This window comes from Rhinoraja longicauda, chromosome 18 (genome assembly GCF_053455715.1).
Source record: "Rhinoraja longicauda isolate Sanriku21f chromosome 18, sRhiLon1.1, whole genome shotgun sequence".
Taxonomy (NCBI): Eukaryota; Metazoa; Chordata; class Chondrichthyes; order Rajiformes; family Arhynchobatidae; genus Rhinoraja; species Rhinoraja longicauda.
In genome coordinates this window covers 24910770-24938307 of record NC_135970.1, presented here as the reverse complement: position 1 = coordinate 24938307, position 27538 = coordinate 24910770, and the positions used below count along the sequence as shown (strand labels likewise).

Genomic DNA, 27538 nt, shown 5'->3' with positions numbered 1-27538 from the left:
CTTGTGCACTTTTTCTTCCTCCTCAATTTCATTGTAAGCCGTTTAAATTTAGATCTTTTTACATTGTGTTGTGTACATCCATCTGAAATATTTATTACTGGTTTCCACATTGGATAAATATATTTTCTTTTTACGTTCTCTGCTCTATTTTTAGACAATGTTCGTGTTTATCTTTCAGCTGTGCTTCATTCCTAAGTTATAGGCCTCTTTTCCATAGTCTACTGTTCTGTTTTCCGTATTTGTAAACCACGATACCTAGGATATAAGTTCTTATAATTATTATTCTAACAGGAAAATGGATTAAATCAATTGAAGTCGGTGCTGAAAGTGGTATATTTTTCAAGTGAAAAGGCATTGAATTCATAGAAACTTGTTTTCACCATGACCCTGAAGAATACAGTTGTCCTTATTTAAATTATATTAAAATCTTTTTATAATAGGCTATAAGCTTACTAGAAGAGACCTTGACACCACGCAAAGACTTGCCACCTTTATTACTGAAGCTCAGTGAACGACCTGCAGAGAAACTTGACTACCTGGGAGTGTCTTATGGCCTCACGTCACAACTGTTGAAGTAAGTTACGTCTGCTCAATTTTCAGGACAGATATTTTGAAATATTTTGTTGTTACCTACTGTATTTGGAAGTATTGTAGCTTGTTTCATTGAATTGTTTCAACAATTGTGTTGTTTATTTCAACAACAAAAAAATGTTTCCCTTCCCATTTGACTTCTTACATTAGATAGAGCTTTGTGTTTTCTCAAACTAAGATGTATTGATGTCAACAGTTTAAAAAAAAACTGTTTCTAATTGTATTCTGAAATGAATAAGTTTCACAGAAAACAGAGTGGGCTAACAATTGCTGTCTGTAGGCCACGGTACAAACTGGTACATACAGCGGCTCACTGAGTGGCTATATAGAGGTCATATGATTTGTCAGAGTCCAAGATTGTAACATAACTAGATTTAGGATAAAGATGCAGAAAATTCACAGCTGATCCATTGCATTTATAGACAATAGACAATAGGTGTAGGAGTAGGCCATTCAGCCCTTCGAGCCAGCACCGCCATTCAATGCGATCATGGCTGGTCACTCTCAATCAGTACCCCGTTCCTGCCTTCTCCCCATACCCCCTCACTCCGCTATCCTTAAGAGCTCTATCCAGCTCTCTCTTGAAAGCATCCAACGAACTGGCCTCCACTGCCTTCTGAGGCAGAGAATTCCACACCTTCACCACCCTCTGACTGAAAAAGTTCTTCCTCATCTCCGTTCTAAATGGCCTACCCCTTATTCTCAAACTGTGGCCCCTTGTTCTGGACTCCCCCAACATTGGGAACATGTTATCTGCCTCTAATGTGTCCAATCCCCTAATTATCTTATATGTTTCAATAAGATCCCCCCTCATCCTTCTAAATTCCAGTGTATACAAGCCCAATCGCTCCAGCCTTTCAACATACGACAGTCCCGCCATTCCGGGAATTAACCTAGTGAACCTACGCTGCACGCCCGCCATAGCAAGAATATCCTTCCTCAAATTTGGAGACCAAAACTGCACACAGTACTCCAGGTGCGGTCTCACCAGGGCCCGGTACAACTGTAGAAGGACCTCTTTGCTCCTATACTCAACTCCTCTTGTTACGAAGGCCACTATGGTTAGAAATTCTTGTTCCGAATTTGATTTTGGCAACTGTTTTTTGATTAAAATGTTAAGTTCTCCTCTGAGTGCTGATTGAGCAGCTGTAATTTTCCAGTATTTATTATTTTAGTTTTTAATTTTTCAATTTTTCTTATGCAGTATTTATAACTTATTGGTAGTTGTGATTATTGACCATGTGATCTACTAAATGCCAAACCCCCAAAAAGTTCCTTTTGAATGATGTAGTAATTAAACCTAGATTATAAAATACATGCAGCTATTGTAAGAATATTTCTATGTTCCTGTAACGTGTGTAGCAGTATTTTCTGTTGTAATGGGATTGCTTTGGAGCAGCAACTTAATTTATTTCTATCAGCAAGACAGTGCTTCTAAGTGACAGTCATCCATACAGCAGTACCCGCATGCACCCACAGACATTTATAATACTTCTGGTGGCTCAGTGGCAGATAACATCATGAATGAACTCATGGATGAGTTTTGCATGGCAGTACTCTCAACGTTACAATCATTATTCTAATTTTCTAAGTACTGGGTTGATTAGTACGAGTGTCAGGGATTATAGGGAGAATGAATGAATAAATGAATAAGTTTATTGGCCAAGTATGTACACATACAAGGAATGTGACTTGGTGCTCCGTTCGCAAGTAACAACACGAGCATACAGTAAACAATTAAGAATAAAGAATAGAACATAAAACATTAGGAATACAGGAGAATGGGGTTAGGAGTGAGAGATAGATCTGCCATGATTGAATGGCGGAATAGACTTTGTGGCCTCATTCTGCACCTATCACTTGGAACCTTATGATCCTTTCCTTGTGTCTGTCACGTTTCATAATGTGCTTTTGACTGGCTAGCTTAAATGAAAAGTATAATCTGGGTGGAATTAATTTAAAATATGGTTGGTAAATACATTTAACCAGTGAAATTTGTACCAAATTGGCATTCCATTGGTTAAAGAGTGACGTGAGACATGAGACCACGTCTGGGGATGTGAACAAGTATCGTGGCATTGAACCAGCTAGTAAATGATGGCCATGGAGATCTAGAGCTGTACTCCACTTATGCAAACGCATGCAACTGCAGATACTCGTTTTAAGAAAGATACAAAGTGATGGAGTAACTTGGGGTCAGGCAGCACCTCTGCAGAACATGTTTAGGTGATGTTTCAGGCTGGGACTCTTCTTCAGACTCAATTGAAGGCATGGATCCAGCGGTCCATTGCAGGTCTAGGTGAGTGAGGCCTGGAGCTATGGGACTAACAGAGCGTGGGCCTGCTGATGCTAGTGCATAGCGAAGAGTGTATAACGCAGGTCATGGAAGGAGAACTTGCAAGAGGCGATGGTAGGTACCTGAAATCCTGGTTGAGCCTGAACTGGGAGGCCTGGAAACAGAGTTGGAAGCCATGTAGCACATGCAAGTGCTAAGGAAACACAGTGACTGTGGTAATGATTCCAGGTCAGAACATGGTTGTAGAGCAGGTGTCTGGCAGGAATCGCAGAGGGGGGAGCTGTGAGAAAGGGTCTCACGGAACACCCATTGAGAAAGGAGGAGAACTTCAGGAAATTTCACAATGGACATGGAACTGCAGGTGCTGGTTTACAATAAAAGATGCAATTGCTGGAGTAACTCAGCGGGTCAGGCAGCAGCTCTGGACAACATGGATAGGTGATGTTTCGGGTTGTTTGCCAACTCCAGAGATGCCTGACATGCTGAATTACTTCAGCTCATGGTGTATTATCATTGTCACCTGGACAGACAATGTTTTTCCAACCTACCTCATTGCGGACCTTATATCTTTGTAACTAACAGTAATATGCTGTAACACTGTTTTGCACTCTCGTATTTCTCACCTTGCACTATCTGTTGTAATTGTGTACGGCTTGATTGCACTCGTGTATAGTATGATTTGATTTGAGTGGATAGCATGCAAACAAAAGCTTTTTACTGTATCTCAGTACACGTGAGAATAATATACCAATACCAAATTCATTTTGTACCAATTGGTACAATTACCAAAATGAATTTCAACTTCTCATCCTTATAGCATCACCCAAACCCATTAACTTCTACCTGGAGAATGGCAAGTACTGCAAGCACCATTTGCAGGTTCCTTCCGTGTTGTCCTTGCTTCTTCATCTTGCTGGGTCTAAACCCTTGAACCCCCTATCCAGCAACACTGTGGGAGCACTTATAAAAAGGACAAGTAGCAGTTCAAGACAATGAATGCCACAGCTTTCTCAGTCCACTAGAACTGGGCATTGAATAATGGCCTTGCCGGCAATGGTCACACTTTGTAGATGATTTTTTATTAAATGCTGGCAGAGGGCATTGGTGGGGGCTTGCAAAAGTAACCTGTAAGAATAATAAGATGTCCTTTGGAATAGGATTAATGTTAATTTAGAAGTTTTTATCAAATGATTTGCCGGCAAGATATAACTCATTTTTATATGTGCACTTCTGTTTCAAGGTTCTGGAAGCGAGCAGGATACGTTCCAGTATATCTAAGGCAGACACCTGTAAGTTTTAATTAAAAATGTTGTTTGAATATGTTAATTGGAACAGAATTAGGCATACTAATTAATCAGAAATTAGAATGTCAAGCATCTTCTGATTGAAATACTTTATTTCTGTTTATAGTGATGAAATGAGCACTATTATCTGAAAATTAGCCTGTACCATAATAATAGAATTATCAAAGAAATAAAAGTTTGTGGTGGAGTTGTTGTAAGTTTTAAAAACTAACACAAGAAGGAGTCCAATTGGATCAATGTGTTTCATCTCATGTCTTTAAAAAGAGGTTTCACTGCAGTCTGGAACTCTTTTATGACTTAAAACATTCATATTGAAGTACTTTTTGAATGAGATGAGAGTTTCTGCCACTGATGTCCTTTCAGCAAATAGGTCCCAAGAGGGAAAAAAGTTTTCTTATTTACTTTCTAATTGGTCACCTAGTTGGATTCAAAATTGGCTGGGTGATAGGAAGCAAAAGGTGGTGTTGTGTTTCTGATTGGAAGTCTGTGGACTGTTGCATATTGCAGGGATTGGTGCTGGCACCCTTGCTGTTTGTAATATATGTTAAAAACTTGGCTATGAATGTAGGAGTAATGATTAGTAATTTTGCGTATTATATGAACATTGTTGATGTTGTGGACAGCAAGGAAAATTGTATAAAACAACAGCAGAATGTAGATCAGATAGAAATTTGGTGAACCATTGGCTGATGAAACTTAATCCTAACAAAAGTGTAAGGTGATACATTTTGTGTAGTCAAATGGAGGTAGGACAAATAGAGCGAATGTTAGGGAATATTGCTACTGATATAGTAAATGTCGATGAGCAGAGGGACCTCTGGGTTCAAATCCATAGTTCCCTGAAGGAGGCTGAGGAGTTACGTTATTTGAGGCGCTTAAAGTCATGAAGTGTATAGTTAGGGTAGATAGTCTTTTTTTCCAGGGTAGGGAACCTTCAAACTAGAGGGCATTGATTTAAGGTGAGAAGGTAACGATATAAAGGGTGCAACTTCACACACAGGACACTGGGTATATGGAGCATGCTGTCAAAGCAAGTGGAGAGGCAGGTACCGTCACAACATTTAAAGGACATTTTACAGGCTCGTGGATAGGAAAGGTTTAGAGGGTTAATCAAGCTAATTGGACTCTTTTAGATAGGAATCTTGATTGGCATGGATGAGTTGGGCCGAAGGGCCTGGTTTTGTGCTGTATAACATGATTATGACCCACAGAACAGCGTAACCCTGAATTTTTACTCTTTTAAAAACTTATTACAGTCAATCTAAAGCACCACACAAAACATATATTACAAGAAGCTGCAAAAAGTAAAATGAGATCAAATATTGTAAAATGTCATGCTCTTGCATGGTTTCTGTACTTGCATATAATCTTGCACAGCTTTAACTTCTAATTGTAATTTCAACCCTGGTGCATTTCTCATTTATTCTGAGTGCACCTCATACTTGCACCTCAAACATTCGAGGAGTGACCCCTTTGGATTAATCACTATTGGTGATCTCTCCAGTTTGCAGTCCATTAGAAGTGGAGGGTCAGGTAGTTTAGAGACAGCAGGGACTCTACAGAAGGACTTGGACAGGTTGCGAGAGTGGGCAGAGAACTGGCAGGTAGAATACAGCATATCACAGTGTGGAGTCGTGCATTTTCATAGTAGGGAATAAAGGTGTAGACTATTTTCTAAATGTGGAGAGAATTCAGAAATCGTAGGTGCAAAGGAACTTGGGAGTGCTGGTGCAGGATCCTCAAAATGTTAATTTTCAAGTTGAGTTGGTAGCAAGCAAGGCAAATGCAATGCTAGCATTTATTTCGAGAGGACTAGAATATAAAACGGGTATAATGCTGAGGCTTTTTAGGCGCTGGTCAAACCGCATTTGGAGTATTGTGAGCAATTGTGGGCCCCATATCTGGGGAAGGATGTGCTGGCGCTGGAGAGGGTCCAGAGGATTATTACGAGAATGATCCCAGGAATGAGTGGATTAACATATGATGAGCTTTTGAAGGCACTGGGTCTCTGCTCGCTGGACCTCATTGAAACTTACTGAATAGTGAAAAGCCTGGATAGAGTGGATGTGGAGAGGATGTTTTCACAAATGAGAGAGTCTAGGACCAGAGGTCATTGCCTCAGTATAAAAAGATGTTCCTTTAGGAACGGAGATGAGGAAGAATTTCTTTAGTTGGAGGGTGGTGAATCTGGTGAAAATCATCGCTACGGAAGGCCGTGGAGGCAAAGTTCATGAATATTTTTAAGGCAGAGATAGATTCTTGATTGGTACGGGTTTCAGGGGTTATGAGGGGAAGGCAAGGGAATGGGGTAGACTTGATGGGCCGAATGGCATAATTCTGTTCCTTTCACTTATGAATTTATCCACTTTGTAGCACCTGTCAAACATTGAATGAATTCTAAACTAAGTTTGCATTTACCTTCTTAAATCTGTACCATATGTACCTGTTTTGTTTTAAATTTTGAGAAACTATAACAATTTTGCAATAATGTAAACTAGTCATTTAAAAGTGTAGGCATTCTGTAGCTTTTAATTACTTTTTGTTGTTAATTGCAGAATGATTTGACTGGTGAACATTCTTGCATCATGTTGAAAATATTGAATGAGGAGGAGTTTGTGGTCACTGCACAAAAAAATTGGCTGCATGCCTACTGGACAGGTATAATGCATTATCCAATTCAAGATTGGTGTTGAAATAATAGCTTATATAATCGTAGGTTGCCTTTACCTTTTTAACTTTAATAATGACATTGTCCTGTTATTTTTTAATTGATTGCTATCTATCGTGATGCAGCACGGGAGGTGGCCACTCAGCATGTGTTTGAGCCTTTTCTTCGGCTGAGAATCAATCAGACTCACTTCCTTGATTTTATTTAGCCCTGGTCTTTTATTTTTTGGTGGAAAATGGAACAAAGTAAATGTTGTGCCTTCCATTTTGCATTCCAATGCACCTGGACAAGATTCCATCCAAACCATCTGAAGGGTGGCGGACCGAAATATCACCCATCCATGTTCTCCAGGGATGCTGCCTGACCCGATGAGTTACTTTTTTTTGTTCCTTCTAAACACATTGATATGAATCCTCATTTTGTTGGGTAATTCAATTGTTAAATGTTGCCTGTCTGTATCTCTAAAAGAGAATAAATATGATCAGTTTTCTAAATATTGGCCTGCTTAAAAAGTAAGCTTTAATTGACCAACTTTGTTACCCCAAAACCTGATCCAACATTTCTTGTTGGGTTGAAACGTACAGATCAAATTAAATGGATAGCCATGGGCACTCACATGGACCCTAGCTATGTCTGCCTTTGTCAGTTATGCTGAACAGTCCATGTCACATTCACTAAGGTGACATACTCTCAACTGCACTCCTTTGACATGTCATTACTCTCAGTAGCATTTCACATTAAAAAGCAGTTGATGAGTGAGTGGCGCATTAAGGGAGAATTCCTATACTACCCCTCTCTATCTACCTGTTGGATGGACATCTACTATCCAATTACTTCTCAATCAGTGATTGCAAATTACAAATGATTTGGGTTTCATAGGCTCTTCTGCTTCAATCGTAATGTCCCCTTGGAGGATATTTTCAACTAGGTTAACCATTCTGTTTGTGTTGTTCACAATGTTCTTGTTAAAGTAGCACAGGAATTTCACACAAATATCTTTGCGCACTAATTTTCAAAGATTCAAACTTCAAATTGGAGATGAGTTTCTTTTAACCATGCAGCACATATGCAAATTCCCGTTTTAGTTGATGGATTAAAACTGAACCAGATAGGCTGTCAGTAGAAAATTATTTAGTCTTTGTAAAATGATATTTTTGCTGCCCCCAAAAAAGTTTTTATCGCATTCGCTTAACAAGGCAATGCGATTTGAAAAGAAAGTAATGTTTAAAAATGAAACATTGTTAAAGCAATATGATTGAATGTGCAAATATATAAATAAATGTGCAATTATCACCGGATAGATTTCCGTAAACGGTTCCTGTCCCTCCTTGGCTACCAGTTCAGTAATTTCTCTCCATCCATGGGACTGAATATTCTTCAGAATAAAAGCATGAAAAGGGAATCCATACCACGTAAGTAAACATCTGTAAATTGCATATTTTGTTTAGTCTTTCCATGCTCCCACAATCATCTCATATGCGCAAATGCTGCTTGTAACCACTTCACAGTTACTAATGTTCTTGTATGAATCTCCTTGCATAGAGCACCACCTGGTTAACTACAGTCCTGCTGGTAATAATATTTGAATTACACTAAACATTTAGCAAGATTTTCACCCATCTCTATTACAGGGTTAAGATTTAGATTTACTATTGTCATGCGTTCTAAGGCACAGTGAAAAGCTTTGTTTTACATGCCTTCCAATTAAATCAGATAATACTCTACATTAATACAATTAAGTCAAACTCAAATACCATATGTAGAGCAAAGGGAAAGACAGAGTGCAGAATGTAGTTCTCAGCATTGTAGCGCACCAGTTCCAGAGACAAAGTCCATTGTCTGCATTGGGGTAGCGATGGATCAGACAGTACCATAGCGTATTTCCTGCCCGACAGGAGCTGGAAGAAGAAAGAATGACCGGGGTGGGACAAGTGTTTGATTATGTTCACTGCTTTTCTGAGGCAGCGTGAAATGTGAATGGAGTCAGTAGTGGGGAGTCTATAATCAGTGTGTTGGATTGGGCTATAAAGTTATCTTAGAATTCGAAAGATAGGTTTAAATTGCACATTTTCTATTTTGCAATATATATGTTCTGGTGGCCAATGCATTAAAGTTAATCTTTATATGCAAATATTCTTTATCATTATCTACTTTTCTCACTCAGCTTTAAACAGATCCGAACTGGAAACTAAATTTACACCGTATGATTTGAAACGATTGGAGATGTATTCTCGGAACATGGTGGACTACCACCTAATCATGGACATGGTCCCTTGCATTTCTGAGCTATACTTTTTGAATCATCTTGGTGATATCTCTTTATCTGTTGCACAATCTGTAAGTATCACAGTAGTTTGGAGTGTTAATTAGCTCAATTTATTTGAGCAATAATCAACCTTTACAGTGAATCTTTGTAGTTATTTATGAATTTGCAAATCTAATTAGGATTTCTTATTAAAGTATGAAGCATTCGTACTTTTTTGTGAATGTACACAGGCAGGAAGCTTGATAATCTTTAAACAAAGCTGTCATTCAGTTATTTTGAGTATGGGTTTCTGGTGATTGGATTGTCAATTGGTTGTCTAGTGATTCAGATAGGGGTTGGGAAAGATAACCCATAAGTGAATAAACAAATATTGTAAGTAACTGGAAAGAAAGGCTTTCAAGTTATTTTCATTTCCCACCCTCTTTTTTCTTTGTCTTTCACACTTCTACTCTATGCCCTCTGTTCTAAATATTCAATTAATGTTATCTCATGTTTTGCTATATGATGGTAGGCTTTTGACATCGCACCAAGACCAATTAATGACTAAAGAATAACAGGTGGGGCTCCCTTTTTTTCCATGTATTTACCTTACACCAATTAAGATTATTAGGGCTGAAATAACCAGAAATCTGGGATTAAACCTGGATTCTGTTGTTATGAATGACACAATACCATGCCTCAGTGTATTATATATATATATATATACAAGTTCTTGTTTTCAAATAATGATTTTGGTAGTTATTACAAAAAAATATTTTCAGCAAATGCTCTAGATTATCTGCTAATACGAAAGAAATCTTCAGTTTTGTTATTGGTGTAAAATGAGAAGTTTAATAAAAAAAACAAATTATAAAGAATTTAAATTCACCTGCGGCCTCCTCTTACTTGAAGGCATTACTATTGGGTATTGGACTTCAACACAAGGCTGTTGATCAGCTCGAGAAGGAAATTGGTCTTCCAGGTAGTCAACTGATGGGTCTTTTCAACCGATTAATCCGCAAATTTGTCCAGGTAATGAAATCATTAGATAAGCAGCGTTCTTTGCAGTTAAATATAGGAAAAAATTATAAATTGTAGATCCTTCTGTTGACATGGTATCACATAATAGCAAATATAAATTCTTTAGAGCACAATTGATAATGATTAACACTAGTTAAAAGCATGTATTTGGGTTGCATGTACATGGATGTGATTTATTTAATTATACAAGTCAAATTTTGGTTCTACAGGATATTAAACAAACTGTAATGTGTAATCAAGTTAGTATTAAACATATTAGGATGTAGTTACCTATTACTATCTTATTAAATTAAACAGTTGCACTGCAATGCCTTAATTTAGAAAACAAAATGATGGCCTAAATGTGTTGGTATTTACTAAAGTTACTATGTCAATTAACAACATAGTTATGATTGTCATATCTATATCTATGCTATCTTTAAATTGAAAGTAATCTGCCTAAAATATCTAATTTAAAATGATCTGTGACCTGCAAGTTGATGAGCAAAGTGAGATGAATGCCACTAATCGTGGGTTGGAAAATTCTTGGGGGATAAAATTACTTCATAATTTTTTGTATGCTTGTTAGCTCTTCAATAACATCCTGGAGAAGTCTGTGGAGGAACAAATGATTACTGCGAAGGAGATAGTAATGGAACCTACAGTCAAATCGCTCTCTGAGGATTTGGTATGGACAGACACATTTGTAAATTATTTTGATAATCAGTAAAGGCAATGAAGCATAGTAGTTTCATACACAGCATATCAAATTTGTATTTATTTTTGTCTTCATTTTCATCTGAATGTAGCCATTTAAAACCAGACATGAATTTAGCCCTATTTTGCTCTTTCTTGTTGTGTAATTGTGTTTAGACCATCATGTTTGCACAACAATTTGCACACTGTTTTGCCTTCACCCACTGCCTACCCACTCTATAATGTATATCCCTTTATCATTAATATGTGCACTGTGGATGGCTTGATTGTAATTATGTGTAGTCTTTCCGCTGACTGGTTAGCACGCGACAAATCTTTTCAGTGTACCTCAGTACACGTGACATTAAACTAAACTAAACTTTTGTGCAAATTAAAACAAAATTCAGTTCTTTCTCTCTGTCCCTCTTGGTCTCTCCCCCATCCTAGTAGTCATACTAGTTTCACTGTCATCCTGCTGAGTTTCACTGTATTACTCGTTATCATCTTTCCTTGGCCAACATTGGACCATTGTGGACTCCACCTTTCCTTGATCATTGTTGCTGGCTTTGATCTGATTTTTTGCATATCTTTTATTAATTTGTTCTATGTACCTTTTCATATCAATTAGTTCCCTCTCCCCTGACTCTCAGTCAAAGAAGGGTCTTGAGGAGAAGGGGAGATGCAACGAGACCTGGGTGTCGTGGTACACCAGTCATTGAAAGTAGGCATGCAGGTGCAGCAGGCAGTGAAGAAAGTGAATGGTATGTTGGAATTCATAGCGAGAGGATTTGAGTATAGGAGCAGGGAGGTTCTGCTGCAGTTGTACAGGGCATTGGTGAGACCACACCTGGAGTATTGTGTACAGTTTTGGTCTCCTAATCTGAGGAAAGACATTCTTGCCATAGAGGGAGTACAGAGAAGGTTCACCAGATTGATTCCTGGGATGGCAGGACTTTCATATGAAGAAAGACTGGATAGACTCGGCTTGTACTCGCTGGAATTTAGAAGATTGAGGGGGGATCTTGTAGAAACTTACAAAATTCTTAAGGGGTTGGACAGGCTAGATGCAGGAAGATTGTTTCCGATGTTGGGGAAGTCCAGAACAAGGGGTCACAGTTTAAGGATAAGGGGGAAGTCTTTTAGGACCGAGATGAGAAAGTTTTTTTTCACACAGAGAGTGGTGAATCTGTGGAATTCTCTGCCACAGAAGGTAGTTGAGGCCAGTTCATTGGCTATATTTAAGAGGGAGTTAGATGTGGCCCTTGTGGCTAAAGGGATCAGGGGGTATGGAGAGAAGGCAGGTACGGGATACTGAGTTGGATGATCAGCCATGATCAAATTGAATGGCGGTGCAGGCTCGAAGGGCCGAATGGCCTACTCCTGCACCTATTTTCTATGTTGACCTGAAACTTCATCTATTCCTTTTCTCCAGAGATGCTGTCTGACCCGCTGAGTTACTCCAGCTTTTTGTGTCTATCTTCAGTTCTTAGCATTATTTATTGCTGATGTCTATTGGGATAGGTGACAAATCTGGCATTGAAGGGAATAACATACAAGATTTACATTGTCGACCCAAAACGTCCCCAATTCCTTCTCTCCAGTGATGCTGCCTGGCCCGCTCCAGCATTTTGTGTCTACCCACAAGATTTCCATTGTTGCGTTTGTGTAAAGCAGAACTCAGTGGCAACCTGCAATAGATTAACTTCTGAGTCTCCGAGTTTGCCTTGAATCTGTCCAGGTAGAGTAAAGCTAACAAAAACTAAAGGATATGATTAGGTTAGAAAGAATGCAGAAAAGATTATAAGAAGATAACTGCAGATGCTGGTACAAATTGAAGGTTTTTATTCACAAAATGCTGGAGTAACTCAGCAGGTCAGGCAGCATCTCGGCAGCATCTCGGGAGAGAAGGAATGGGTGACGTTTCGTGTCGAGACCCTTCTTCAGACTGAATGCAGAAAAGATTCACTAGGATAATTCCTGAAATGGACAGCTTGATTTACAAGGAGAGATTGGATAAAGTGGCATTGTTTTTCCTAGAGTGAAGGAGGCTGAGAAGAAGATATTAGAGACTTATAAAACCAAGAAGTGCATAGATAGGGTATATAGTCACAGTTGTTTTTCCAGGGTAGGAGAGCCTAAAACTAGAGGGCATAGATTTAAGGTGAGACGGTAAAAATATAAAGGGCATTTGAGGAGCAACTTCACATAGAGGGCACTGGGTATATGGAGCATGCTGTCAAAGCAAGTGGAGAGTCAGGTACCATTATAACATTTAAAGGACATTTGGACAGATTCATGGATGGGAAAGGTTCAGAGGGCAAACGCAGGCTAATTGAACTCATTTAGGTAGGAATCTTGGTTGGCATGGATGAATTGGGCCAAAGAGCCTGGTTTTGTGCTGTATAACTTATAACTATTCACAGAACAGCATAACCCTGAATTGTTACTCTTTTAGTAGCTTATTATAATCAATCCAAAGCACCACACAAAATTTTACATAAAATATTACAAGAAGCTGCAAAAAAGTTAAAATGAGATAAAATATTGCAAAATGTCATGTTCTGGCGTGGTCTCTGTACTTTGATATAATCTTGCACTGATTTAACTTTTAATTGTAAATTTCAACTCTGGTGCATTTCACATTTACTCTGAATGCACCTCATACTTGCAATAATTTGAGGAGTGACCCCTTTGGATTAATCACTATTGGTGATATCTCCAATTTGCAGTCCATCACAAGTTGCCCAATACATGCTTCCAAACACATCTTTTTATAATGTAATTATCATATCCATTGCAGCTGATTGACCAAACTGCCTACATCTCAATGGCACCATTTGTTTCCAAATAAGCCAAAAAATGTCCATGATTTGCTTGACCCAATTACTCCATGTTATTGGTTTTCATGAAGAAGTTGCTTTGTAGAGGAACGACTGAGCTTCTCAGCACCATGAAAAGTTCTTGGGTAATTTTTCCTTTTTCTCTTTGGGAATGACTCTTCCTGCTCTTCAACTTTCAGTCTGTTTTAGAAACCTATGGTACCCATGGCACATTGGGAAGGAAACCTTGCATCAATTTTTAACCAACTTGATTCATTATTATGAATGCATTAAACCAGGTTTTGCCAAAAAAAAGTCACAAATCCATCATCTACCATTTTCAAATCGAAGCTGAAACTGGTAATTACCATTCAAACTTCGCAAGGCTAACACCCTGGAAGTGACGTATCTGAGTGAATACTTGGAATAATAAATTTAGTGCAGATTAAATGAGTATTGCTTTAAATAAATATCCTTAAAACAAGTGACCACCATTTGAAGGTAATTTGTCTCCAAGAGTTATTTGAGATGATTAAGAATCATACAAGATGTGCATCTTTCTGAATACCTCATATTGATACTGTTGTTGTTTTATTTAGGAGGAAGCAGCAAAGGAATTTGAAGAAAAACACAAGCAGGAAGTTGAAAAGTTGAAAGGAATGGATCTAACTCAGTAAGGCACAGTTGTTGTGATTTGGACTTCATTAAATTCAATTTTACTATATGGGTGCTCGATGATTAGATGCATAAAGGGATTAATTCATTGAGCTAATTGGGTATACAATAGTTCAATATTATGTGGTTGGGTCAAGGTAAATGGAGTTTAAACCCTATAATTTAGGTGACTCTTGTTAAGTCGAAAATATCAGGTGATGGTGGTTATAATCAAAATCATTTGTTTTACTTCAGATAAGCGTGTTTCTATTGATCGGTAATCAGTAACTGGGGTAAATAAATATAAACAATTGCTCTAGGAACTGTGGCAAGGTGAGAAGGTAGATTTGTCGCCTCTTGGTTCTTGAAATATTGAGTGAAATCAGAATCCATTTAACTTTTTAGAATTGACTAAGCAGTTGTAATGAACGGGGGATTCTTCATAGTGAATGCCAGTGAACTATTTTTCTCTTAGAAAATTAGAACATAAGATACAGGAAGGTGGGAAAGGCATAGAGCTTTCAAGTCTGTTGTGCCATTCAGTATTATTATGACTGACTATGTCAACTCCACCAACCTAGCCCCTTATCTCATTAATATCAGTCCAAAACAGTGTTTATGGTACATAGTAACTGAATCTTTGTGATGGAGAATTTCAAGGATTCAAAATGCTGTGAGTGAACGAATTTCTTTTAATTTTAATAGTAAGCTTCTGACGTCTTATCCTGAGAATGTATTCCCTCTGGTTGTGTTTTTATCAGCCAAACCCTAATTGTGTTTGCCCCAATACCAGCAGGGGGTGCTGGGTGGCAGGAGAGTGAGTCCTTGGCCCATTTCCAGCACCAGCTTGAGCATGTTTTATACTGCTGTAGCCCTGCTTTTACTATGCTCAATGAGAACCAGCAGTTCAAGGACTGTGTTTGTTAAGAACTGTGTTTGTTATGTCGTTCAATTACACTCTTTGAGCCATTGTAGGAGATCGTAAAAATAAATATTTTTTTGTAAAAAATGTCTGGGTTGTAACTGTTTTAATACTTCCTGTTGCTTGAAAATATTTTGTACAGCATCTTGATTCATTATAGCACTGGATATTATTTGGCTTACTTTACTAAAAATGGCATAGGGATGCAAATTATCTTTTCTTTGTTGATCTTGAGTGGGTTTGAAATGTCAATGAAGTCTTTTGATTAAAATATTTCTGGATTAAACTGAGTATTTACTGGCAACTAATAGATACTGCACGTGTTGATTTTCACTGCTTATTATAAATTCTTATTGGTCAACTTCTATGTCTGGAAATTTTGGAAGCTGGTTGGTATTATTCATGGTTTTCTTGTGTTTGCTGTCAAGGTACGATGTATTGCTTGTTCTGGACTGCAGGCATTCATATCATTTTTATTAACCAGGTATATGATCCGTGGCAATGATGATGAATGGAATGAAGTACTAACGTCGACAGGCAAGAATGCCACAGTAATCAGCATTCAAAGGTGAGGAACTTACTTGTCTATAGAATGTTTTAGATTCTTTGTTGAAGCATCATTGTGTTAATGGAATGAGCAATTATAATCAAATAGCATAGGAAGGTTTTTTTAAACATTTTAGAGTAAATGCAGGTGAGAGAAGAATCTGTATGTTCCCAATCTGTATGTGCACCATGTTAGGGGTGATGCAGGGAATTGTAAGAGTATGTGATACCCTGCAAAAAAACCCCAGTATGTTTGGAATATTTGTTTTTGGAGGAAGAATTTGTGAATTCCCTTTCATGAACTTTGAGCAGTCCAAAAGTGCTTTATTGTTGTTGAAATATGGGTGTTTTTTATTTAATAACTTGCAAATTTAGTGAGATATCCTTTTATTTCACAAACTTGCTCTTCATGGAATTGCGGTTCTCAGTGAAAACACATGATCATCTGACATTTTTTTTAAAACTTTATTTAGTGCCAAAAGGAAACAAGATTCAACGGAGAAAGGAGGTCACCAGTTGGAGACGAAAAAGATTAAAAAGAATAAAGACAAAAGAAGTGGGCAAAGTAATTCACATAAACAAAAGCACAATTTCAAATTTAGTAATTGATTTCAAAATTAGCATAATCAACATAAATTGGTATGGAGTTATTCTTTGGGATAAATCTCAGTTGCCCAACTGTGAGATGTGATCGAACTGAGAAAATGAAAATTAAAGAAATATGACGAATTGTCAAAATCTGTCTTTTAATTTGTAATTCCAGAGACCTTAAGAAATTGAAGATCATTGCTTTCCTCCTTGTCCCTCTACACATGTTAAGACTGACACTTCCAAGTTTTTTAATATTTTAAAAACATATGCCTCCTACAATTGGAAATCCATGCTATTAAGTATGAAATATAGTGAGTCTGGAATTATGTAACAGGCAATTTAAAAATGGCTTTTAACAGATATGTAAAAATGGCTTTGGCTAACTATATTAAAAGTTGCATTTATTTTCACTTGTGAGTAATGTGCTTTAGTCATTCCTGCCATCTGAATTATTTTAGTTGTGTTCATAAGTAAAACCTTTGGGGTGCATTTCATCATTCTTTACAGCCCTCTGGTTAGTTACACAAGTGTGGTGAAGATCATTAATCCTTGCGGTTCTGAAAGAGTTGGAATCTTCCAGATAAATTTGAATTAAAATAATTAGAACGTACAAACTCTGTACAGCCAGCACCCGTAGTCACGATCAATCTCAGGTTTTTGATGCTCAGGGACAGCAACTCTGCCGCTGTGTCATTGTGCCACCTTTTAGGTTGTACATCCGAGGTTTTACCATTTTCTTAGAGGATACAGAAATAGTAGAACAGGTTTCTGAAGGAAATTGTGAAAATGACAACAGAAAATGCTGGATACACAGTGGGTCAGGCTGCATCTACAGAAAGAGAAACTGAGGAAAGGTCTATCCCCATAAATATTAAGTGCTTTCTCTTTTCAGAGATGCTGCTCGACATAGTGATTTCATCATCTGGTGCTTTCTGATTTTTATTAGTTTCAAATTCTATCAACTCTTCAAGGATTTATGTTTTGGATTTAGATCTCTCAGGAATTTTTAAGGAGGACTCTGCCATTGATAACAGCTGTTTTGGAAATACTGAACTGAAGGGTGGATAATTAGTAACTAACCAGATGGTATGATCCGAGTGAGTGGCCTTTTCATGTATTGGATATATTTATAAAAACAGGATTGAATCTTAATACGACAGACGCTGCAACATGTATCTTTCCTCTGCCCAGGTGTATACTGTTTTTTGGTCGTAGGTGATCTTTAAGAATTGGGGCTATAAGGCATTTATTTACCATTATAGATTATTTGAAACTGATTGTGATTCACCATCTTTAATTTGTATCTGGTTAAAGTCAACAAAATAATTTTAACTGACTTATCCCAGCATTTTGTCTTCCCTAAGAATAAATTAAAATTCATTAATAAAATATCAACAAAGCAAAGTTCCACTTTTTATTTAAAAGATTTTTGACAACAGTACAAAAACACTTGTGTGCCTGCTATGGCACGATTTTCTCAGCATCTTGAGCTGAAAATTAAAGTTTCCATTAAAAGGTATTGTACACATCCAATGCCATACCACCCACCCACATATCACCATCATTTTACCACTTCTACACTAAACTAAGTAAATATTTGACTTTCCAATTTAAAAAAAAAACTACTAATCATTGTCATCTACTGACCCACTGCCAACTTTGACTTCATTTTCTACTAAACTCAACAACTCTACTTGCTTTGCTTGTTTCTGAAACTGATTGATTTTGTGATGATTAATTCCATGTTTGGAAACCTCCTTGGAACTTTCCACCTGTATGGAAGGTGTCTTGAAGTAATGCCTGGACCAAGCTTGTAGGTATCTGTCTCTTGCTATAACTAGGTACCTTAGCTGTTTTACTTTATGAAAGTCAATATTTTAATGAATTCGGTAAAAGAACATAATACTGAAATATGATTAAATTGCAAGTAGCATATTTTTGAATGGCAGTATTTTGTTTTTGGATTATTTAATGTCACGCTGTGCCTTTTCTTACACTTTGATGTTTGAAGCTACCATTGAATTTAACAATAAGATGAGGTTAATCTTCAGTACAATTTTAAAAGTACCCTTTATGTTGATATTTACAAAAATGCGCTTTATTTTAGTTATTGCACAGCCTACATGAGTAAAATCCTGAAAAGGTATTTTAGTATATTAGAAGTTCGCTTGCTAATATTTTACAGTGCATTCCTTGGTTGAATAGAATGGCTTCAAATCTAGTTTCTTTACAAAAGCTGTTGTTTTTATATGCAACTTTCTGCTGCCTTCGAAAACTTTTTAATTCAAGAACTATTACAATGTATAATTCAGGTAGAGTATATAATATTTAATTTCTACCTTTTTGTCAGTATTCTACAAAGCATTTGTTAATTGTATTTAGATGGGAAACTGCATGATTAAGCACACTGAAATAGTGCAAAACTAATGTACTTTTGCTAATGTGTAAATGTTATTATTAATTATCTTTTATTAGTCCTTCATGGACTCTAATTACTTTTGTATGGGCTTAACAGGTCAGTTGAGTTTAATGTTTACCAAAAAAATGTATTAATTTTAAGGAATACGTCAATACAGCTCCTTGTAACGTACAACACATGTACGTTTGATGTATAATTTCTTATAAAAACTGCAAATCATGTTAATGTACCAAGCAGGAATACAGTTAGAAACTGAAATTCCTTATTATTTCTAACAAACAGATTAATACCTTTGCAGAGAAGTCTTATGTGCTGTTATAAAAAGGACATCAATTTGTTTATTACAATGGTTTCTTACAATGGTAAAGATAATTGACAAATTGTAACATTGCACCCCAAAATGCACCCAGATTAATTTCAGTCATCACAGTGGAAGTTTCATCACATCTAGAAATATTCTTCATGGTCTTTTTATTATTAGTCTATGATTGGCACATACATACATAATGCAAACTAAAACTCAGTTACACCGAACTAATAATACTACAAATCTTTTACTTATAACTCATAAATAAAATACCTATAGTTCCGTGCACATGGTGCATTGAGCTTGTAATCTCTGTATGGTTGAAGAATTTAATTTGTTTGACTTATTAACTGTAAGGAAAGGTGTCTGTATAGAATAATATTTTAATGAATTGGAATATCTGTTCTGATTGGGCCCAGTTCACAAGGCCAAAAGAACAGTTGCTCAAGTAGCCTCTCACCTTTGCTCCAATGTAGCTGTTGGAAATTTCCTCGAGTAAACACTAATCACAGAATTAGGTTATCATCACATTTCTTGATTTGGCTTTGGGTGACTATCATGAAATTAGAGTTTACTTTAAAGATAACACATTTACCTCTACAGTGGTAGATCCTCATATCACCAAAGAACCAACTGTCACAAAGTTCAGGTAAGAAAATCATTGGAATGGGATAGCCCACATGGAGCTTCTGGTAATGTACATCATGCTTTTCCAGTGGTGGATTTTTTTCTTATACTCTTGACGTGATGTAAATTGACCTAATTCTATTGGCTAATGCGATATCCAGAGCCTGCAGGAGGTCCAGGCTCTGCAGTTTGCTGTTGCGTCCGTAAATTAGCTGCCTGAAAGACTCCTGATCGAGAAGTGCACTGAAGTTTTTCAAGAAATAGTTTTCAGTATAAGTAAGTAGCTCAAATGCTTTATGGATCTGAAGAAACCAAAATAAATAGTTAATGTACTGGGCAGCATATCTATAATGCACATTTTTTAAAAGTAAAGTCCTGGGTAAAGTTATGAGCTCAGGAAGTATTTCCTATTTCACACAGGCATACAAGCTTAGACTCATAAACTAAGATTTTTTCCATACTAGAGGGTGATGCACAAATGGAATGAGCTGCCCATGGTTGAGTCAGGTGCAATTACGGCATTTAAAAGACATTTAGACAGGTATGTGGGCAGGAAGGGTTTTGAGAGATATGGGCCAGCTGTAAGCAACTGGGACTAGCTCCATGACTCCAACTTTTTTTAACCTTTTCGCACATTCTGTAACACTTTGCAGGTGTTGATTGAGCTGTGGTCCCTGTTACAGTGTTGGGAAATCTGGTTTGTAAAATTTGTGTAGTGCATAAATGAATCAGATGGTAACCAGGTTGTATATATATTTTTAATAATTATTTTAGGGATCTGGGCATTGTTGACCAGGTCAATATATATTGTAATAGTAATGGGCTAAAGCCTGATAAGGCCCATGACCTGGAAGGCCTGTCTACCACGATATTGGATGCATTTACTTGATCATCCAAAAATCCTTAGATTGGGGAGAATGACCACAGAATGTGACACCTTTACTTGAAAAGAGCGGGAAGCTGCAAGTCAATTAGCCTCTAGTTCATTATTGAAAAAAATACTTGAATCAATGAATAACTAATAACACATTTTGAAATCTGTAATTAATTAGGCAGAGCTAACATGATGCGGACAAACACTGTCGGACAAATTTTAGTTTGTTTAGGAAGATTTGACCAGATGCCCGAAATCCCACACCAGTGGGTTCAGGAACAGCTACATTTCGACAACTATGAAGTTTATGAACCAACCTGTACAACCTTAATCCTACCTTGACAATGGAATACTACAGTCCACTTCATGGACTACCATGGACTTAATTGGAACAAAGGTTTTACACTTATGTCTTGTTTTCATTGCAATCTTTAGAAATTCTGGGCAATTTATGTATGATTTTTGTAATAATTTGTTTTTGTATGTTGCCTGTAGCTGTAATGCTACTTACTGCAAGGAAAATGTTTCATTATACATGTACCTCACTGTAATTGAGTGGCTTGAGGGGTAACAGGATGCACTTGACATCTGGAAATTGTTCAACAAGGTGCCTCACCAAAGGTTAAGTCACAAGGTAACATCCTGATTAATGGCCAGGAAATAGCGAGTAGTAACAACACAGCCATCTTCAGATACAAAATGCTGGAGTAACTCAGCAGTTGAGGCACCATCTCTGGTGAAAATGGAACGGTGACGTTTCGGGTCGGGATCCTTCATCTGAAGAATGGTCCCAACCTGAAATGTCACCTATCCATTTTGTCTTATCTTTGATATAAACCAGCATCTGCAGTTCCTTTTTATTACACAGAGCCATCTTCAGGTTAGCAACCTGTGACTAGTGTGGGACCATCGTGATGAGTCTTGCAAAAGCAATTGCTTACAATATATAATAATGACTTTGAGGAAGGAAGCAGTTAGGTGATAGCCAGATTTACAGACAACATAAATAGATGGAAAGGAAATTTGGAGGTGAATACAAACAGTTTACGGAGAGATATCGCTAGGTGAGGTGAACGTGCAAAACTGCAAATAGAATGTAATGTCGGAAAATGAAAAGTTGATTTTTAAAGGAAGAGAAAAGGGTATTATTTAAAAAGAGAAAATCTATGTCATCTAGTTGTAGACTCTCCTACCCTGTGAAGAAGACTATGGCTGTTCACCTAATCTATGATCCTCATGATTTTATATACCTCACCCTACAATCTCCTGCACTCCAGGGATAAATCCCTAAGCCTATCCAGTCACTTCTCACTCAACCCCTCCTATTCGGAGAAGGTGATCTCATTGGAAAGTCCAGAAGCAGAGAATGTGGTTTCCTAACAACGGAATGTCCATTTAAGAGACGAGGAAGAATTTCTTCTCCTAAGGTTATATGAGTCTTTGGAATTCCTTGTCCAGAGTGCTCTGGGGACAGATATGCACAAATCTTATGTATATTTAAGGCTGATATTTCGGATGCTGGGTTACAAGAAAAGGTCAGGATAGTGGACATGATGAATGTTCAATTAGCCATGATCATATGGACTCATGTTGCTAAATGGCCTTCTCCTGTTTCTACTTGCGGGGGAAAGTCAATATTTGAAGTATGTTTCCTTGCTCAGATTATTTTCAGGTATTTTTTAATCATGTTAGCTGATTGTAGCATCTGCTACTCCTTGCCATGTTAAAGTGGTCTCGTCGTTTTAGGAATACAAGAAGCAAAATCAACCAGGATTTCTGCTTTAGTAATCCTTATGGTTTATGAAACAGATGGTTTCTGTGGTTGTTGATTGAGGACAGCATTTCGTACAGTTGAGACCCTTAACAGACTGTGCCACCGATTTGGTACATGGGAAAAATATCAATGGGAAATTAATACTTGTTTACGGTTAGTATTGTCCAGAGAGGTGTGAAAGGACACTGATTTTTCGCATTGAATACACAACATTTAAACTTGTGCAGCACAAGGTATCGCTAAGTGATGCTGACAACAATGTGACCAAGCAAATTGATCCCAGATTATTTTGTATTGCTGATTAAGTTAAATGAAAGAAAGGGCCAAAACAAAAGTGACTGAACCTACCTTAGCATAGCAATAAATGATGACTGCATTCTCCAGATTCATAATTTTGGCACAGATGATCTCGCATCGTCTCTGCAATGTTTCTAGTTCAAACAGGCTTGCTGCAGACAGTAGCTTAGAAGATGAATGAAATAAGTCAAAATCAATCAAAAATGATCACAACTTTCAACAGTTGATTGACACACATTATAATCTGAACGAGTACCAGCGCAAAATTTAAAATTTCAGCAACACACTTCAGCTTCTCTCTGATTATAATTATAGAGTAAATGCTGAAATATTTGACAGCTTAGGCAGGATCAATTGAGAGCGTGAGTAAATATGTCAAGCCTGACATTTCTGACAATCAAAAACCTGACACATTTTCTTCTCCACAAATGCTACCTGACACACATCTTTCAAGCACATTGGGGTTTTTTTCAAATTACAATGAACGGAGGTTCTTTACATCGCCTTTTACTTTACCAAATTATTAGCACTTTACCCACTGGAAACATTTTCTTGTTATTTGCTTTAGTCATAGTGTGGAAACGGGCCTTTCAGCCCAACTTGCCCACGTGGACTAACATGCCCCATGTACACCAGTCCCTGCATTTGACCCATATCCTTCTAGGCCTGTTCTATCCATGTACCTGTCTAAATGTTTCTTAAATGATGCGATAGTACCTGCCTCAATTATCTCCTCCGGCAGCTCGTTCTGTACACCCACGACCCTTTGTGAATATAAAAGTTACCCCTCAGGTTCCTATTAAATCTTTCCCCCCTCACCTTAAACCGGTGTCCTCTGGTTCTCTATTCCCTTCCCTGGGCAAGGGATTCCCATTCTCGCTCCAGTTACCCTTTTTCCATTCATACACTTATAAAATCTTGTGGAATTATACTTAATGCCATCTGCCAGAGCTGTCCCATTTTTCCACTACTGATTTCCTTGCTCAGTTCCCAAAACTCCAGGGATACACTTGATCCCAGCTGCACTATGCCTCCTTCTTACTCGTCCACTGCCCAACATCAGTCTGGCCACTTCTCCATCTCCAACATAGAAATTGTGGAGGTGGAGAGGCTATTCAGGAAATAGAAAACGTGCAAATCTCCAGGACCGGACAATGTTTCCCCTCTACCCTCAAGCTCTGTGCCGAACAACTTGCCCTTATCTGCACAGACATTTTCAACCAGTCCCTGCAAACCTGCACTGTCCCTGCCTGCTTCAAGGTCTCCACTATTGTCCCTGTACCCAAAAAGACAAGGATCACTAGTCTTAATGACTACAGGCCTGTCGCACTGATCTCTGTAGTCATGAAGACCTTTGAAAGACTTGTGCTGGTCCAGCTGAAAAACATCACAAACCGCCTGCTGGAGCCTCTGCAGTTTGCATACGGGGCCAATAGATTGGTGGATGACGCAGTCAACATAGGCCCGCACTTCATCTTCCAGCACCTAGACCGCAAGGGGACCTATGCCAAGATTCTGTTTGTGGACTTTAGCTCTGCATTTAACACCATTGTGCCAGAGGTACTACACTCCAAACTCTCCCAGTTGACTGTGTCAGTGGATCATCAACCCTCTGTCAGTGGATCATCAACTTCCTGAGACAAGAAGCAGCACGTGAGGCTGGGAAAGCACATCTCGAACCCGCAGACCCTCAGCATAGGAGCACCGCAAGGCTGCGTACTCTCCCCTCTCCTTTACTCTCTCTATACCAACGACGGCACCTCCATGGACTGTCAAGCTCCTCAAGTTTGCGGATGACACAACCCTGATTGGACTGATCCAGGATGGGGAGTGACACAACTGGCGTCCTGGTGCCATCGCAACAACCTGGAGCTCAATGCTCTTAAGACAGTGGAACTAATTGTAGAATTTCGAAGAGCTTCCCCTCCCCCCACTCACCATCAACAACAACACAATCATATCTGTGGAGTCATTTAAGTTCCTTGGAACTATCATCTCCAGGGACCTTAAATGGGGGGCCACCATCGACTCCACAGTCAAAAAGGCCCAACAGAGGATGTACTTCCTGCGGCAACTGAGGAAACACAATCTGCCACAGGCAATGATGGTCCAATTCTATACTGCTATCATTGAGTCCATCCTCACCTTCTCCATCATGGTCTGGTTTGGCTCAGCTACCAAGCACGACATCCGGAGGCTGCAACGGATCGTTCGATCAGCTGAGAAGGTTGTTGGCTGCAACCTTCCCCCCATTGACGAACTGTACACTGCAAGGGCCAGGAAGCGAGCGGGCAAGATCATCTCTGATCCCTCTCACCCTGGCCACAAAATCTTTGCAGCACTTCCCTCCGGAAGGCGACTCCGGACTGTCAAAGCAGCCATAGCCAGACATAAAAACAGCTTTTTTTCCACGAGTAGTAGTTCTACTCAATAACCAAAGTCTGTAGTCTCTTTTTTGCTCTGGTTTATTTTCACCCACATGTTTAGGCCGTGATGTTGTACCCTTATTGTTTTGATGTGGTTATGCTTTATTCTTAATTATTAACTATGTTTGTGTTGTCATTTGTGAGTGGCGCACCAAGGCACATCCCTTGTATATGCACATACTTGGCCAATAAACTTATTCATTCATTCATTCTTACTCTTGACCAGAGCCTCAATTTCCCTCGTCCAAGCTTCCTTACACTACTCACCTGCCTTGCTCTTCACTCTAACAGGAACATGCAGGTCCTGGACTCTTGTCAGCACATAAACAAAACATCCCACTTTTCTGGTGTTCCTTTTCCTTCAAACAACACGCTCCAATCAACTCGAGTGAGTTCCCGTCTAATAGCTTCGAATTGGCCTTGCCCCAATTTAGAATTTTAACTCAGCAGCTCGTCCTGTCTCTATCCATTACTATCTTAAACCAAAAGGCTCACCCACGAACACTTCATCCACTTGCCCCTCCCAATTTCCCAAGACTAGATCGAGCATTGCCCTGTCCTTCCCCCTCCTCTTTCACCACCACCTCTGTCTTTTCTGAAGCACCTGTACCCTGAAACAAAAATCACTCACTTTTTCCAGTCTGTTTAAGTAATAATACCTTGTATTTGAATGATCTCTTTGGTACCCCTTTACATGCCTTCACCCTGTAAATATGGTGTCTACAATAGGACAGAGTAGTCCAGAAGAGAAAGAACAATATTTTACACTTCTTAGTAGCCTGGTAATAATGGGAGGTTACACTTCAACTGGTATGAGGGGAGGAGAGGTGGTGGTGGGGAGGGGGTTCTGCCTAGAAACCTTTTTTTAGCTGTAATGCAAAACAAAGTGCTGGAGGAGCGCAGCGAGCTAGTCAGCATCTGTGGAAGGAAATGGACAGACAATGTTTTGGATGTTATCGTTCCATTTCTCTTCACAGTTGCTGCCTAACCTGCTGAGCTCCTCTAGCACTGTTTTGTGCTCAAGGTCCCAGTATCTTCAGGCTCTTGTGCCTCCAATGTTTGCCTGTAAGTTCTAGTGTTTTAATTCAGTGACAACCCCCCTTTGACCTGATTGGTTACCAATCCAATGGCAATCATTGTAGGGGGCAGTGAGCCTATGGGTCTGGTGCAAGGGGGAGTACCTCTGGTCCTCTCGTGTTCTTCTGACAGCTGAATTTGGCCTTGTTTTAGCTATAAAAACTGTCAGTTAAAATGGAGATGGCAATCTATAGAGGTTTTATAACGCCACTGCATCTGCTCAGCAATGGGGCTGTTTTTACTTTAAATCCCAGTGGCGATTGTATTGAAATCAACAGCCTGACATATTTAGACTTTTTCTTAAGTCACTCCTTCACCTGTACTCAATCCCAAATGTTGTCTGGAAAATATTTTCATATGCTATTAATAAAACCCAGGATGCTGTTTTCTGTTAGAACATTGTGTAAGGATCACCACTTTTGAATCTTTGAATCCCTATTTTTATGTCTGTAGGAATGCTGCTGAACTTAACACCATCTGAACAATTCAGCTAATGTGAAGAATGCCAACTCTCAAAAGGAACAATGCCCAAAAATATGTATATTTCACTATTTAATAGCTTATATACTAGACCAAGTGGACCCGTTGGGCCCAAACCTCTCCTACATTGGTCCAGCACCCTCTCCTCCCCCACCCCCCACTCGCCCACTCCGTCCCCCTCATCCCTCCTCAACCCCCTTATCCTCCCCTCCCTCCTTCCCCCATTCAACCCCCTCCCCCTCGCCTCACTCCCCTCCCTCACCCATTCACCCAACTCCAAACCCCCCCACCCACTCAACCCCTCCTCACGTGGTCTCTCGCTAGGGGTCGCATCACAAAGTAAAATATCGTAGGTTGCCCCAACTGCGCACGCGCGGACTAACATCCAAAATGCAGCTCGTCCTCCTGTCTTTGGGGGGGGGAGGAATGGAGTGGGTGGGGGGGGGGGAGTGGAAGAAGGAGGGGGTTGAGGAGGGATGGAGTGGGGGGGAAGGGGAGTTCAAGGGGGATGGAGTGGTTAATTAGCAGCAGCTCGTCGGCTCAGCACCCCCCCCCCATTGGCCGCCACTCCCGTCACTGGCGGGTCCCGCCCCAATTGGCCACCACTTCCGTCACTTGGGCGGGTCCCATTGTGACGTCGAGCGCTGAACACGGCCAGCGTCAGTTTAAAGGGTAATTTTTCAACTTTAAAATGTCTATAACTTTGAATGAAACGCATTAAAGTGATCCCAGGACAATGGTGAGTAAGGAGGGCCTAAAATTGACACGCTATCGTGTGACAGGGCACAATAATAAGGCATCATCAAACAAACAAACAGAGTTTTAGTAACTGTTAATCTGAAACAGCACTACAAGTACCACAGATTTTCACAAATTTCATCCAAAAATTACAGGGTACTGAGAAT

General features: G+C 38.9%; 2 protein-coding genes across 4 annotated transcripts in view; one reads left to right on the top strand and one right to left on the bottom strand.

Annotated features, from left to right (window-relative positions):
* Positions 1 to 17638, top strand: part of nat10 (N-acetyltransferase 10) — a 49425-nt gene extending 31787 nt beyond the window's left edge. For 2 of the 3 annotated variants that reach the window (XM_078415311.1, XM_078415313.1), the window contains 10 exons: positions 441 to 574; positions 4128 to 4176; positions 6747 to 6849; positions 8161 to 8271; positions 9024 to 9196; positions 10017 to 10136; positions 10714 to 10812; positions 14239 to 14312; positions 15700 to 15783; positions 16235 to 17638. In XM_078415311.1, the coding sequence (XP_078271437.1) occupies positions 441 to 574; positions 4128 to 4176; positions 6747 to 6849; positions 8161 to 8271; positions 9024 to 9196; positions 10017 to 10136; positions 10714 to 10812; positions 14239 to 14312; positions 15700 to 15783; positions 16235 to 16370 (1083 nt within the window). In that variant the 3' untranslated portion in view covers positions 16371 to 17638. The remainder of the gene's footprint in view (positions 1 to 440; positions 575 to 4127; positions 4177 to 6746; positions 6850 to 8160; positions 8272 to 9023; positions 9197 to 10016; positions 10137 to 10713; positions 10813 to 14238; positions 14313 to 15699; positions 15784 to 16234) is intronic. The other variant, XM_078415312.1, reaches the window with a different exon arrangement.
* A 125-nt stretch (positions 17639 to 17763) lies between these two features.
* Positions 17764 to 27538, bottom strand: part of abtb2b (ankyrin repeat and BTB (POZ) domain containing 2b) — a 179772-nt gene continuing 169997 nt past the window's right edge. The window contains exons 17-18 of the mRNA XM_078415309.1: positions 22702 to 22815; positions 17764 to 20007 (exon numbers count right to left, since the gene is read on the bottom strand). Of these exons, the coding sequence (XP_078271435.1) occupies positions 19810 to 20007; positions 22702 to 22815 (312 nt within the window). The 3' untranslated portion in view covers positions 17764 to 19809. The remainder of the gene's footprint in view (positions 20008 to 22701; positions 22816 to 27538) is intronic.